The following is a 16,814-nucleotide window of genomic DNA, read 5'->3' on the forward strand; positions in this document are numbered from 1 at the left end:
TCTCCTCATTTATGTTTTGTTAGCACTGCTTGGTCTAATGACTACTTTACACTTTAACTAAGTACTGGTGCGCCACATCAAACAGAGGCGTGTGCTGCTCCTAATGTTTTTTGGTCCAATTCAGCGACCACAGTTTAAAGTCTGCAAGAAACAACAGTTTTGGATCAGGCCTGGTTGAACCAGATGAGGACTGGAAGGAAAACTTTCACATGTCCAGAACATCAGTCATATCTTTGAGTGAACTCCTTCATCCTTATATCGTAGAGGACTCAATGGAGATGAGATCTGGTGTTTTGGCAAAGGTAACGTTAGCCTGTACACTTTACTACCTTTGCGATGAGGAGGGACTGTGGTTAACAGAGTTGTTCTTGCCTTCTAGTGTGTTTGGATGGATTATGGCTTAAGTTGGCAAAGTGCTCACTTACACAGATTTAAACACATTTGTAAACAAAATTTGAAAGAACAAAGCCTTTGTGTGCGAGTACGGAAAAAGTATTAGATCTTATGGGAGGCAAAAACAGAGGTGTTGCGTTTATATTTTAGCTCAGTGTAAGTAGCTCTGATAGAGTGCAAACCAAATTCAAATTTCACAGTATGTAAGTGTAACATGCCCTCCCTGAGTGGGGGTGTTTGTAAAATGCACTGTCGCTCTGATCTGTTGCTCTGCTGCCCTATCAGTAAACTAAGCAATTGTTCTTTTTGTTAACACAATGGAATACACTAGCGAGCCAGACTGAACAGATAATCATGACACCAAACCATCTGACTTTAAGTATTGTGTAGGAGCAAACACCATAAATGGAAAAATCCTGGATAAAGGTGAGGGGGGTTGAAAATTCACATTAATTCTACAATGTAGTTTACAGTGTTTGAATAGGACTGAAACAATTAATTAAGAAAAATAACTGCCAACTTTTCTGATATATTAATCGTTTTGGTTATTTTTTCTGCAAAAATTGTGGAAAAAATGCCAATAATTCCCCCAAAATGCTGCTTTTCTTTGTTTTATATCATTATAAAATAAATATTGGGCATCAACTTGGACTCTGGGAAACTGAGACAGATTGTTTTGGTATATTCTGGCATTTCATAGACTAAATGATTAATCTATTATTATTATTATTATTATTATAACAAATGGCAATAATTGTTATTCTATTAATTGAAACATTTTCATGCAGACAAGAACAGGAAGGTCTGAAAGAGAGTATGACACAAAGGACCTGTGTTGGACAAGTAAGTAAGTAAACTTTTATTTATATAGCACCCTTCATAGTACGCGTACACAGAGTGCTTAACAATGCAAACAATAAGACCACAGTTCAGTAGGTCACAATAAACGTGCAACTGAAAATTCTAGAAAAAACATACACACAGGCATATGGCAGTGCAAGGTCAGTGCATGTAGAAGCATAAAATACATAAATAGATAAAAGTAACAATAGAACATGATCACATGGCACTGCAAAGCCAGAGGAAATGAGGAAGACAAGCTGAGAGACAACAGAAAGCGGCAAGTAAAACAATGGATATGGCCTAACACTCAAAAGCTAGACTGTACAGGTGTGTCTTTAACTGACCCTTGAAACTATTTACTGACAGGGCAGATCTCAGACCCAGGGGGAGTGCATTCCAAAGCCTAGGGGCCACTGCCCCAAAGGACCGGTCCCCCTTTGTCTTTAGCCGGGTCCGAGGCACTGACAGGAGGCCTAGGTCAGATGATCTCAAGGACCGGCTGGGGGTGTGGTGGTGAATGAGGTCGCAGATGTAACTGGGAGCTTGGCCGTGAATGGCTTTGAAAGTGAGCAGCAGCACCTTGTACTGGATTCTGAATGGGATGGGTAGCCAGTGCAAGGAGGCGAGTATGGGTGTAATATGGCAAGACTTTTTTGACCTAGTAAGTAATCTGGCAGCTGCATTCTGTACAAGTTGAAGGCGGTCGATGGATGACTGATTGAGACATGTGAACAGTGAATTGCAGTAGTCGAGCTTGGATGATATAAAGGCATGGATTGACATTTCTAGTTCTGAGTGAGACACAATGGAGAGTTTAGCAATGTTGACAAGGACCAAGGATGAGGAAGCAACATGTTCATATTAAAAGCTGCTGCACATCCATCACAGATTTTTGTCTGGGGAAAAAAATGCACAAAAATGTATATAAACTGCTTTTGTGGGTTCAGAAAATTTGTGCGGGTGAAAATATTTGGGCAGACCTCAGTTTGAGCAGATTTCCTACTGCGGAAAAATATTCTTGACCAATTGAATCCTTTGTTTCAACTGATGTCATACTTGGGTCATAGCTTGCTTGCTGCCAAAATGGGGGAACGTCTTATCAATTTCACTTCTGCTTCAGCAGCTGGGATGCAATGAATATAGTTATGTCGCTGATGTGCACTTGTTAATGTTGTATGTTTGTTACAGAACTGGCTAGCCAGAACAGCTGGCATTAGCATTAAATTTGGGTCCAATGGTCTTTGGCATTCTCTGTCTGGACAGATTTTTGTTGTGTGGATTGAGCACAGGCGCTATTTAGGAGGAAACTCTTTTTTTTTTTAAGGAAATGGAACAAGGCAACGTGTATAATTCATAACCAAACCATGTGTGCATAGTTGTCATGAAAATGCTGAAAATCTGTGTCCAAATTTTCCACATTTTCACATCGCACTGGAGTGTGACGGCTTTAAATCACTGATTCAACCCCAACAAAATGTCCTACCTTTACTAAATGTGATTTAAACATTAACATAATTCAACAGACACTCTTCCCTTCACCATACTTATTTCACTACTGTTACTGCTGACTGGGAACCAACTTATGTATGCCATAACACTATCATATACACTTATTATATTAAATGCTGCATTGTGTCACTTGTGATTTAGATGATGCTGTTGATAAATCATGCAAATCAAGTAAAAAACTATACAAACAACAAAACAAAACAGATGTCAGGAGACAGAGAGACAGAAAAAGGAAGTGAAAAAAGACAGAAATGAATGAGCGTCGCGGAAGGAAGTTCACAGAGATAAAACACTGACTGGCAGAGAGAGAGAGTGAGCAGTGAACTTTCTCCCCTCCGTCAGTATACTGCTTGGATGGTGTTATGTAAGAGCTGAGTGTACACACCGATTACCTCCGCTCGGTGGAACTCATAACATGAGGCGTCTGTGCATGTGCGTGTGTGTGTGTTGTGATTTGTGTGGGTGGGTACGTGGGTACATGTGTGTGAACATACAATAGTGATACCTCTCAGTTACATTTCACGCACAAAGACACGAACACACATTATACAGACAGCGCACATACAAACTATTGTCCTGATTCAAAAGGGCTCAGATCATCCGTCCAAGGTGTAAGGTAGCACGGGGGGTTTCCCATGAAGTGACAGCTGAAATGGCTCACAGTTACACCTCCACAATACCAGGTTGATGACACACACACACACACCCACATTCAAAAGAGCAGACTCAGTGCATTGACACACACATCTATTGATTAAGGTGTAATCAGATTTAGGAAATACTTCAATTACTGTACTATAAATTATTTAAAATCTAAATTGTGTTATCTTAGTTAAATTAAGGCAGAACCAGGAGTAAAACAGATTCAGTCTTCCACCTCTGAAATCACTGTAGCATGCAACTGATGTCTGTTTGAGTTTTAATTCGATTACAGTTGTGGAAAATTAAATAATCCTATTAATGTGAACACAAGACATTAACATGGTCTTTGCAATTTTCTTTCCCTTCCTTTCCTTCCCTAGAGCATATATGCAAGTTTTTTTAAACACTGAAGACCCCATTAAAAATAGGCTATGGCTTTCCCAATGACAGTAGACCAGAACCGTGATCCTGGTGTTTCACATTCGATGTCACAGACAGGCCAAAAGCAGGTTAGTAAGCCTGTAAAAAGCAGCGAGTAAAGTAAAGATGTTTATACCTTGAGTCTGGTATAGAATTGCAACTCTATTAATGTTTTTTTGTGCAGTGGGAAAGGGGCTTTATTTTGTAATATCATCTCTGACCATTAATTAACCATAGTTTGATCATTGCTAACCAAACAAACACCTAAAACCAAACTATTACCTTTAATCTGGTTATTTAACCTTTAATCTGGTTATTTAAAGTAATCATGGGTTGATATTTATTATTTGGGCAATTTTGAGTTACAATTTATGCCAAGGTATCAATCATCAAACAAACAAAAAGGCTTCTAAGCCACCTGCCTCCAACAAGCACACTGGAAAAGTGGGCAAGGAGCTTCATTCAACAATACGAAGTGCACATTCATGACTGTCATCTCATAATGAAATTTATCCTGAACCAAATATCAGCAATTACAGATAAAATGCGTGATGGCGGCAAAAATGTTGTTCCCAACCCTAAATTACACAGAAAACCAAGTTAACGCATTAACATCACTGACATGAGTCAGTGAGTCACACACACACGCGTGCGCGCACAGATCCCACGTTCCCACACACACACCTCTGCACTCTGCCTCCTCTCACAACTAACCTAAGGGAGAGAGTGTACCTTTACACAGAACCCGGCTAATACTTGGGCCAGACGAACACAATAACCCTACTAACACAACACCCACACACAAACAGTGAGGATACTAGCTGGGGGCCAGCTGGAGAGAAAGCTGCGTGCGAGAGTGCGTGTGTGATGTTAGATGCACGTGTGTGTGTGAGAGAGACTACAAAGACCCTAGTGTACATTAGTGTGTGTATGGGCGAAAGCAATTCACTAATATTATGGTTACATCACTTTTAATTTGTTTTATGCACTCTTTCTGTCGCCTGCAGTCACGAGCACAACAGGCTAATTTGATTGACATCTTTTGGCAGCAAAAGATGCTTGTTTCCAAGGTTACATGTATACAAAGTTTTATTATTTACCACAGATGCATACAAGAGCGGTTAAAAACCACAAATGGCAGTTTACAGTAAATATGCTAATAACATCTACATCCACAACTGATTAGTTGCCCAGGATTTATGTTGTCATCTCTTTAAATAAACTGTTTTTAGATGCCATTGAGTATAATTGATGTGATGTGCACTGTCTAAAATCATAACACCCTCATTTGGATTAGCTTTTAATCAGTGATACATGGAACAACTTGCTTGAAATTCCATTGAAATGGGTTTAAGAGGCCTCCTGTCCTTCACTTAATCATCTTTTAAGACCCCTTATAACCAAGCACCTTTTGTCCATTTCCTCCATCATGCTTCTGGTTGTCCCTTTTTAGCTCGTCATCTTTCCCCCTTCCCTTCATGCTTTGTAAATCTCTCTACTGCCCTTGATCCATTCTTCCCTACTTTCCTTTTCCCTCTCACCCTGTGACTGGTCAGGGGATCTAGCTCACTGTTCTCTTCATCAAAAGCGTTAATCCCCTAAAACAACAATCACTGTGTGTGCGTATGTACAGTAGGGCCTATATGTGTGTGCGCCCACCCGCATGCAACTGCCTGGTTGTTACGTAATTTCACTGGGCCACATCTGATGCTAAAAATGGACATGGATAAAACTATTGTGACCGAGGGCAGGGCTACCGTACAGAGGCACTGGCGAGCGCACACGACATACATACACACAGACAGCGGGGGCTGGGCAAGCAGCTTATCCCTGATGTTGTGAACTAGGATGTACATTTTAAACCTTTTCCATAATTGATGGTCAGTCAATCATCAGAAGATAGTCATTTAAGTATTTTAGGTTGCATTTGCACATTTTTCTTCTATGAAAACTTCACACATGGGTTATTTTTGCAGCACAATTCAAGTAAATAAACAAAGGATCAAACAAAGAAACTATGTGAAACATCATAAACACAGTCTGTGCAGTCTGCACTGTGAAATGTGTGACTTTGTGTTAATAAATATTTGGCGGATCAGCTGTGCAAGTGAGCTTTGTAAAGAATTCGTAAAAGGAAAAAGCAACCACAGTGACCTGTCTGTCTTTGCCGAAGTGTAAAGGTCCAGACACACCAAACGGGCTTCCAAGGACTAGTGGCAAGAAAGCCCGACTGTTGTCTCGCCTTTTGTCGCCTTCCTTAAAAATTTCACTTGATGACCACACCGCAAAGACTACAGCCAACGGCCAACTCGTACGTATGTTTTGTACCTAAGTGAGAGGAAAAACTTTACATACCAGCAGGCGGCGGTAGTTTATATTTGTCATTCAAAGTTAGCTAGCTGGCAACTCAATGTTGTAAATACAAATGACACTGAATTGGCCAAAAAAAAAAAGGCAACAAGGGCTGACTGGTACCAACGGTGCGGGACACACTGCAAGACCTAGGGCAACAGCTGCTCACCGACGGCCCGACATTGACCAACGGCTGACCTTCAGCTTGGTATGTCTTGGTGTGATTTAAGAACGATCCCGTCTAATGACAGGTTTGCGTCAAAACACCCAATGGTAGTTGACTGTGGAGACAAGTCAAACAAAATAAAAATAAATCAAATAGGATATGTGATATGTTTGGGAGAGTGGAGAGTGGTAAAGCACATACTGTGAGACTAGCTGGCACACTCACTTATGGACAATCTCCTCAGGAAATATGCGATAAGACGAGCACAGATCTATGTGTGTGTGTGTGTGTGTGGAGGAGGATATGCTATATGATGTGCAGTGCTGATGGCCGGCTTTGTCATTAAAATTTAATCACTCTGCTTTCCTATAAATACCTTTCCAATGATCCGATGCATTATTCAGTTTCTCTCAGGCCTGCACACACACACACACACACACACAGATAGACAAGCAGAGAGAGCCACACACACACACCTGGAAAGCAAAGAAAAAAAGCCAGTGCCCTGAAGGAAGGAAGTCTTATGAACATTTAAGAGGACGATGGCCAGTGGGCAAAAATAGAGTCAGATGTTTGTCCTGCTGTGAGTGCAATCCACCGCATTTTATTCTGCCCATGACCACACATCTTGGAAGGAGCCCAGGGCTGTGTGTGTGTATGTGTGTGTGTATATATAGACATATGTTGAAACCACTACATGCACTGAGGCCAACTTGCACTTGATACCAGCTTGTGGTCCAGTCTGACTTTCAGCTCATATTGTGAGTTTTCAGGTCGACTTGGAGGACGTTACCACCAGCCGCCACCTATTGCTGATACATTTCGACAGTGACTGACAGCTTTCTGTACTCTTTGAGCCATGTTAGCAGACAACCACGCTGTATCTGGCCATCGAATCGTGCTGGCTGGTAAATCCAGGTGTCCAGTGAAAGAAAGCGAGACAGGGTAGGGTGACATGAAGCAGAAGAGAGGGGGAGCGAGGAGGAAAGAGGAGGAGGAGGCTAATGGAAGAGGAGCTGCCACTGGGGTATTAGTCCATGGATTGGTGACACAGAAATGATAGTGAGAGGGAGGAGAGGATAGTGGGCTGGGAGGGTCAATCGATGCTTAAAAAGGTTTCACTCCCCTACAGGGACGTGTGCATCTGTGTGTGCGCAAACACACAACAGCCTGTTCCAAATGAAAACACTATCTCTCTCTCCTACACACACACACACACACACACACACACACACACACACACACACACACACACACACACACTTCATAGGATGGCTCCATCTGGCTCAAAAGTCAGAAGTCTAGCGAGAGAGCAGCATTCGGCAGCCGGCCTATGATTCCAGCAAGAGGTAGATAAGCAATCACTTGGTCTAATTTAGGCCGAGACCGTGGGTTTGTGTTTCTAAATCTTGAAAATAAAAGACAATGCTTACTGTATTGGGTTGTCCAGAAGGATGAAATTAGATCAAGTAACCACAGCTGATAAAATGCAGAGGATGTCCTCTTTCCACTTATCTCTTTCCCTCACACACACACACACACAAACACACACACACACACAGAGTTTGCTACTGCTTACCCTACTGGACAGAGTACCATTTTGCTTGCAATTATTTGGCGTCTGTATGTACACACCTGCAAACAGTCCAGCTGCTATTTTGCACTATATGCCTTTGCTCAGAGCTGGCTTCCTTGCCGTTAAGGTGGTGTTAACTAAAATTCAAAGTGTACAAGTTTATAACACCTAAAAGTACACCGAATCAATCATTTTATTAACAACTGTTTGGGACACTTTGTTCCCACACAGACACACTTTTACCTCCGACATGACATTCCAAGCTAAGACCCTGCCTTTCAAATGCACATAACTTTCTCACTCACATACATAGGCTGTGATGAGTTGGCTCAAAGTTCAAAATGAGCTCTGACGTACAAAAGAGAACAGGTCTGAACATGGAGGGAGAGAGAAAGAAACAAGGTAAAGACACAGAGAGAGCCAGCACAGTGAGAGACAGACAGCCCGAGGAAGAGGAAAGACTGGTTGAAAAGAAAACTCCAAACGTGATCTTACATTCCTTACATGGGGTGGAGGGAAGGAGAGAGAGAGGTAGGAAGAGAGAGAAAAAAAAGAGGGAGGAATGGGGGAAGGGAGAGAGGGGAGAAGAGGCGGAGGAGGGTGACAAGAGAGAAAGTTTAACTTGGCGCCAGACAGCATTTCAATACCCGACAGCCAACCACACAGACGCTTGCACAAAATATCGACACTATGCAAGTGGCACAGAAGTCCTTTTGGTGACTTCCCATCGTCCGAAATTAGATTAGATATTTGCCCTCCACCCCCGCTCCCTGGGTCCGGCACAGAGGCAGATTCCCAGATAAAAATAGCCAGAGGAACTATTCAAACACTGCTGCCTTTCTGCAGGGAGTGTCTGCTGACTGCACTGGACTTAAGGGGTTAGAGAGGGGTTAGGAGCTCCACTCACCACCTCCCTGAACCAGAGGGCCTGGGACAGCAGGACAGCCCAGTCCTTATCACACTTATGCACTTACAGACACACACGACCACAAAGCAAATTCAAACTCCTGTGTACAAGTTGTAATTTTTGCAATTAGCAAATAGAGAATACTCTCTCTTATAGACTGCTGCTGATGTTTTCAAATTGCCAATACTGTACATGATTAATAATGGATTACTATACGCAATTTAACACACAACCTGTGGGCAGACAAGTACTTGCATTCACTGAAGGCCTCTGTTTAAATAAAGGCCCTCATCTTACACATAAGACTGACAGAATGCATGAAGGCCATTAAAAAGTTCAGAAAGTTTCACAAATGCGTGCGTTAATCTTAATTCACAGTGCAGACAAGATCCTTTCCTTTTATTCTGATCCTGCCTGGAAAGTAAATCAGCAGCCAAACTGTGTGCTGATCCCCACTGTAAAGATGCCCTCAGCATGACCAGTATTATTGGGGTTAATCTAAGAAGATTAGGAGTATACATTACAACAACACGAGGGCCGAGCCCTACCACTGGCAAAAACGGCCACTGTCGGTACAGCGGCATCAGCACAGAGGATTACGAGAAACTACCGTGTGTGTGTGTGTGTGTGTGTGTGTGTGTGTGTGTGTGTCTGTGCGTGCAGCAGGCCAGGCTGGGCTGTTGTGGTGGGGTTCAGAGGTGGTGCACCGGGGCAGGGGTGAAGGAACAGTTAGCTTCATGACTGAGTGACTGACAAAGTGCTGTCATGGTCTTGACATCCAACACCCTGATTATACTTCAACCAGCAGAGAGGTGACACTCCAGGCTCTAACCTAAAGGACGGGTCATTATGTTGTGAGGATCCAAAATAAAACCTCTCATCTGGAAGGATCAGAGGAATACAGTTACCTGATCTCAATGTGTGTGTGTGTGTGTGTGTGTGTGTGTGTGTGTGTGTGTGTGTGTGTGTGTGCACGTGCACGTCACCAGACTCAGATCGGTTTCAATGGTGCCGCTGTCACCAAGAAGCTGTTAAACATACACCCACATGCAGCGACAGACACAGACTTTGTTCACAAGTAATACCTTTGCACAGCTGCCCACCCAGAAAACCTTGTCTCCTTCATACACACACTTGATATTCTTTTACAATAACATGCCATTCTGCGCCGCGCTCTGAGTCACCTCTGTAGCTCTGTAAACTCCCCATATTACATTACAATACACATGCATGCGCAAACACAAACAGCTGCTGAACAGTGCAGGTCAATCCATGCACACCAACACACCCTACTGCATTCCCAACATGAATTTTGATACCCATTTGAAAAGAGACCCTGTGTGTGTGTGTGTGTGTGCATGCTGGAGTGAATGTGTATTTTGAGGCTGCTAGCTTTAATTTAAATCTCTTAAAATAATAATAATATGCATTATTAATTTGAATGCATTTTTTTTCAAATCAGTTTTATTCATATTGTCCTGAGGAGGTATTAAAAATATGTCTGTATATGAATACATGCATGCCTTTGCAAGTCACAGAGTGAGTCTGTTCAGGAAAGGCTTGCAGAGATAGTAACTGTTGTGTTTTCCCCTCATGTGTAATGCAACACAGCCGGCAACTATTAACCTTCTATGCAGGAATGTGGGAGGTCCAAGAATTCCAATAAAAAGCAGCAGTGTGTGTTGAGTGCGTGTGTTCTGTGTATGTGTACTCACATATATGTTAGTCAAAGTGTTACAGTTATCTGTCAACAGTCGGTCCCATCCAGACATGCAGACCCATCCAATTACTGTCCCTGACCAATAACCAATACGGTCAATATGGGGTCATACTGTGGTGCAACCAATGGCATTACAGTAAAACTAGGCTCACCTCATATCACAGACATACACACATGCCCTGAGGACACAGTTAGCTCTGCCGCTGTGTTATCAGCGCAAAAAGTGAATTTTAAATGGAGCTCTTCAGTGTCGAACCTCACAACCGTGCAGCTGATCAAACAGGTCCGAGAGGCCAATAATCTATAGGACTTGATCGCCAGATCTGAGGTTAATGTGTGGGTCCCTGGGGCAAGCAGGGGTGAACAGGCCGCTAGCGGTGCTGGATAGCGGTCAGAAGCACCAGGGCCGCCAAGGGTAATGCTGCCTTGTTGGCTGTGGTCTCTCTGGTCTCCCTGGTCAAGGGCGGCACAGGACTAATGGTGGGGAGGTCCATTAGTGTCGACTGGCTGAGCACATTGTTCCCTTTGGTCACATTCCTGGCTAAATACAGACATTTCCACAACTGAAGGCCCCCTCTACCAGAAGTCATTTGTCAACTTAATGTCAAAAACTGCCATATCGAAACTTTTACGAAGTACTGTTTCTACAAGGAAAAGTGGGCAATCCTGCGACTGCGCTAGGAATGCTCAATCTATCTCTTTAATATTGAGTGTAAAATTCAATATTTTATAACAACTTTAAGCACTACATAATAATAAATATCCTAACAAGTGTGTGAATAAGCTGCAAAGTGCAGCATAGGATTTTAGCCCACAGTTTTGAAAGCAAATGTATTTTGGCTTAATAGCTTTAGCAGTATTCATAACAGCTGATAAGTTCAAACCAGTTGATTTTTGGCAGCTGTCTCAATTTTGCCACCTTTTTCGGATACAAGATAACCACTTTTGTTCTGGAACATCATCTGCTTCGGGCTTAAAGCATGTTGTCTGAGCCTGATCACAGCAGGGCACTGTCCCATAAACCAGGCTGTAAAACTGTATTGGGATAATGGGAGGTAGTGGTTTTGCTGTGGTCAGCACTGCGAGGGAGTTTTCACAGATAAGGCTAATCGCTGCGCTTATCATCACAGCGGTTGTGTGTTGAGATTGAAAAGCATATGCTCGCAATCGCACACATAAACCCACACAGGGAAAAGGTGAAATGTTCCCTCTCAGTTCCTTGCACACAAGCTACCCTTTTGTCTCCTGTCCTGCCACATCATAAGGCAGGACTGTGACTGTGTGTGTGTGTCTATGTAAATGGTAAAATGGCTTCACAGCACGTCAATCACTCTGGGTGAGCAGCACAAAACAATCGTCATTAAACAACGTAGTTGAATGACTGATGAGAAATAGACTGGGATGTCTACATTTATCTCAGTCTTTCTTTCACCCTCTGTCTCTCTCTCTCTCTATCTCTCTCTCACACACACACACACACACACACACACACACACACACATGCGTTTCACACGAATACAGAAGTGCGGTCTCTTCACTTGTCAAAAGCACCACCAAACTATGAGATACTCCGCACCATTATGAGTACAATGAGAGGTCCCTGGCCCCACAAGTCTACACACAATCGGCCCCAAGGCCTGCCCCACTCCCACCATTGTCCCATGCTCCACACACACACACACACACACACACACACACACACACAATGGCCACTCCAGAGCCAGGGGTCCCACTGTGCAATTCCATCACACAAAGACACACACCAGTCCTTATCCCGTCAGAGAGAGAAAAGAATGACAGAGGTGGCAGAAGAAAAATTGTAACCCTTGGGGAGCGATGGAGGAAAATGAGTGAAACACAAAGTGCAAAGTGTGTGTGGCAGGAGTGTAGATAACATATTAGGGAGGGTGAGGCATACAGTAGGCAAGTTATTATTATGTATGTCCTTATCACTAGAGCTTAATCAATCATTAGCACAGCCTTTGAGGTATATAAAAATGTGGATATATGACCGTGTTAACTGTAGACAAGATACCAACAACTCCCTTCTGCTGACTAATGCAACCTGTGGAATACTTTACCACTAATCCCCCAAACTACATCAAACACAAACAAAGACCAGGTAAACAGCAGTGATTAGATATAAATTAAATCAGATACTTTCCAACACCACAAAACCAACACCAGTCTGCCAGCAACAACAGACGCAGCCATAGCTCTGCCATTTCCTGCTCCATCATATCAATTCTCTATCTCAGCAGAAATCCTATCAGTTCACACTAATGAAGTGACTGTGGAAAACGGGAGTGCGAGGGGAAGTGTCCAGTGATGGAGAGACAGAGGGTAAGCTCCATATAGAGGCAGCTTACCGTATGGGACATAATCCTACATCTCCAAACATCCTAGGAAGGGATGATTACATTCTTTATCCTACACATATCCCCGCATTGTGATATCCTTCTGCGGCTGAGAAACATGTTCACTCTAAGTGATGGGATGTGCAGAAGTTAAGGGTTAAAACTTGTGCCCTGATTGCAGCAACAGCAGGAGATCAGACAGATCAGGGCAGCATGTCGGATTAACCAGTTCCATAATTCAACTATTTAAAGGTGCTGTTATAAGATCAGATTTGTTGTTAGATAATGCCTCTCAGACAGTGTTGCTATGTTTACCAACCAGTGCTGACAGGATTACTCAATTAGTTATTCAACAGAGAGTTCATCAAATTCAATTTTGACAACTTACAAATGAACTGGTGAAACTTAAATCCTCACAGGGGGCAAAAGGCGGCATACCTTTCTACTTTTTAATAATAATCATTTGCCGATCGTTGATTATTGATATCCAGTAAAGTGTTTCAGTCATTTATTGAGCAAAAGAAACCAAACGTGTTCTAGTTCCAGCTTCTTTATGTGACATTTAAGGACATTGTAGTATACTGAATATGTAAAGCCTGTTACCTTGGTGTCAAGGAAACTGTGAAAGGCATTTGCATATGTTTCTGTGTTTTCATAGACCAAATGATTAATCAAGTAATCAGAAATTGTTTGTTACAGCCCCAGAACTTCAAGATTTAACTTTGAACTTAACATTATACACACAAAAATTAATTTAAAAAATAATCAAGAATCAAAACAATAATTCAATTCACACACACTGACCACATACATCAAACCCATAACATAAGCACAATCAATTTTTAGTACCTTTCCCTGAAAGGCTTAAGCTATCTGCTGCCACACAAACACTGAGCTCCTTGTAATAAAGGGCTACTTGTGGTGGGATATGGTGTGATGTCATGGCAGCCTCCTCGGGGCTGCTGCAAGGAGTGGGTGTGTGTGTGCAGGAATGTGGAGGGTTGAGGGGCTGAGGCTGGGTGCAGCAGGAGTCAGGAGGGGACAGGGTGGGGGAAGGGAGGGGAACGTCCCAAGTGGAAAAGGGTCCCACACAGTTTGTCAGTCACTCACGCGGCCCCATACCACATGCTTACCAGTAACTTCTTAGGAAGTCATCACAAGGAAAAAACAACTCATTATATGTGCATTTTGTTTTACACAAAATAAATAACTGTTATATACTTTCGGATCATATCCCCGAGGTCCCTTGTGCATAAAGAAAACTTAATTATGTGAACTGATACAAATCAAACTCAGATTTGTTACTACAAGAAAGAGTCATGTCAGGCTGAGTCTATTACTGACACTCAAAAATAATAAACTGAATAGCTGGCACAAAGTAGTACTTCCACTTCCTCCTTTCTGGAAAAAAATGCCTTGGCTTCAAGAGAAGGGAGCAAGAACAAACTTATGCAAGCATTTCAGGAATTAGACGCACACACAGACCTCAGCTGACTACTGGAACCCCCCCCCCCCCCCCTGCTCTCACTTCAATATGCTGACAAGGCCAAGTCCCTCACAAATGTATGATCAGTTAGTGGGTTAATATCAGCTTGCTCCGTGTGTACCTGGCTAGATCCAATCACCCTAAACACCACCGCCAGGAGGAGAGGAGTCTTAAAGTGACTTATCAACACGACCACATCTCTGTGTCTCACTCAGCCAGCACAAAAACACACTCACACAGTGCTTCCAGGATTTTCAATCTGTTCTCTGAAAGGTGGTGGATGGTGAAATTAGGTTGTCAGGGTGACACAGAGGATGTCGCTGTAACAACTGTACAATAGTTAAACCACTTCCTCTTGAACCGGAGTACAGTATCTAACTTGCACCAGTTTTCAGTATCTTATCTAGATAAACCACGCTCCGCGGCAGTGATCCTGAGAACTAAAATCAACAGGTTTTTTGATTGGAAGCGGATGCTGATAACTATCTGGCTTCATTAATCAGAAATGCAGTTAAGTGTTAGCTTTGCCGACAACAACCACTGCAAGTAAACAAGAAAGACAATGGTGGGTAGATAATCATAGCAGGAGCAGGAGCAAACTTACCGCTGTCTCCAGGTGTTTTCATTTTTCTGCTTTAGCTACTTTAGCTGGCCGGCTAAAGTTAGTCAAACAGGATGAATTCCACACAGTTGCTTGTGGAAAGAAAAGTCAGTCTGTCGGCCTCTTCCTCCCCCTCTAGTTCCCAATCTGGAAAACTAGGTGAAGATACACGGCAAACTTTTGGAGCTGCTGCTTCAGCGGCTCTCTGTGTTACCGAGCCGCCGCGCTCTCTCGGTCCGTTTCCCCGGCTCTCTGCCGACCGAGCAAACCGAGCGAAGGGCTTGCTTTCCTGGGAACCAAGCGGTCAAGACCTCGCTGTCGGTCCTCGCCTCTCGTCCCGTAACTCGCCTGAAATCAAGTTGCGGCGGAAAGCGACCAACCGTCCCGACTCGAGCCAGCCGAAAACCTTTCTCTTCTCCTCTAACAAGTTGTTTCGCTAACTGTCCGGTGGCTGTTTACTCCGTCTCAACCGCATCTTCGTCGCTGTTTGACATCCCTCCGCCGCGAGGCTTTGTTACTTCTTTGACAGAAATTACCGTTTAGAGAGGAACCTCTTTTTCTGTAGACTTTTTTAAGTCCTCCACTCTCTCACACCATTCAGTGCTACTCTCTCCTCCCCCCGTGCGTCTCTCCGTCCTCGGAGTGTCGTGTTTCGCTCGCTCCTCTTCTGAGCGGGGCCCGCCCACACTGACGGGAGAGAAGGGGGGGCTAGCGTGGCGAGTCACGCCCACTCACCACGAGCCGGGGCCCGGGCTGGCGTCACTGCAGCACGCGGCGTTGCCTTGGAGACCGCCACAGCGCGCTGCCGTGGTGACATCACATCCGAGTCCTACGATTCGAGAGGCGCGAGAGCTGCTCGGTTAACGGTGTCCGTTTACGTCAATCAGGGGTTACGGTTCTAATGAGTCCCTGTCATATCGGGATAATTACACTTATTAAACTGGCAAATTAAATATGAAAGCGTCAGTTAGTGATTAACACTGAAAACAGGAAATTAAATATTACAGCATGTCTTATAAATTCAGCCACCCTGACACACTGCTGCGTTTATCTGCACTGATGGAGAGCAAGCTTATTTAGGCTACTCAGAAGAATACGACTGTGAACAAGTTGTTTTTTTAACTTAAAGTGAAACTATCCTGTTTTTGATTATTGTTTTGTAGGTTTTCTGTTTTCCTTGTTACTTATTTCTTTTTGCCTTAGATTTTTTCTTGTATATTTGTTTTACTCTACAATGTAATGTTTGCTTGTGTGGACCCCAGGAAGAGTAGTTGCTACCTTTGTAGTGACGAATGGGGATCCAAATAAATAAATAAATAAATAAACCTTCACTCAAAAATAGGATACATGTGCAGAGCTTGCTTTCACGTGCATCTGCTGAAGGGGGAAAGTTTCTCTGTGCCCACCTTAAATCTGAACACAGTGATGTAGTGGAAGCTGATGAGGTGGGTGTACTGTAGTACTCAGTAGCCGGATAGCTTACCAGGGAGGAAGTGGGAATACTCTCCTAAATATTCCAACTGCTTCTTGGCTGGTAGGTGAGTATACTATTGTAACCATATTTACTGCACACATTATATTTTTAGGTTATTTTTATCACTTAAATTACTGTGTTACTTAAGCAGTAATAGCTTCAGTCGTATTGAGTTACTGGTAAATTATTATTTGTAATTTATAACACTTTTTATATTGTTTCATTAGTATTTTCATGTGCTGTGTGTAAGTGGAGTCAGTGTGTTCCCTTGGTTATGAGCTATCTGGTTCCTACCTGCCCTATGTTGTGGGGTCAGGTCTGAGTGATACAGGAGAGAGAGTGAGTGTCTTGTGCTTAATAGTGAGGAG

The 16,814-nt window shown here is 43.1% G+C and overlaps 1 protein-coding gene across 1 annotated transcript in view; it reads right to left on the bottom strand.

The window, feature by feature from the left end:
- erfl3 (Ets2 repressor factor like 3) overlaps positions 1–15,600 on the bottom strand; it is a 54,227-nt gene extending 38,627 nt beyond the window's left edge. Inside the window, exon 1 of the mRNA XM_050047360.1 lies at positions 14,976–15,600. Coding sequence (XP_049903317.1) covers positions 14,976–14,997 — 22 coding nt within the window. The 5' untranslated portion in view covers positions 14,998–15,600. The remainder of the gene's footprint in view (positions 1–14,975) is intronic.
- Positions 15,601–16,814: the final 1,214 nt, after the last annotated feature.

The sequence above is a fragment of the Epinephelus moara genome, chromosome 6 (genome assembly GCF_006386435.1).
Source record: "Epinephelus moara isolate mb chromosome 6, YSFRI_EMoa_1.0, whole genome shotgun sequence".
NCBI lineage: Eukaryota > Metazoa > Chordata > Actinopteri > Perciformes > Serranidae > Epinephelus > Epinephelus moara.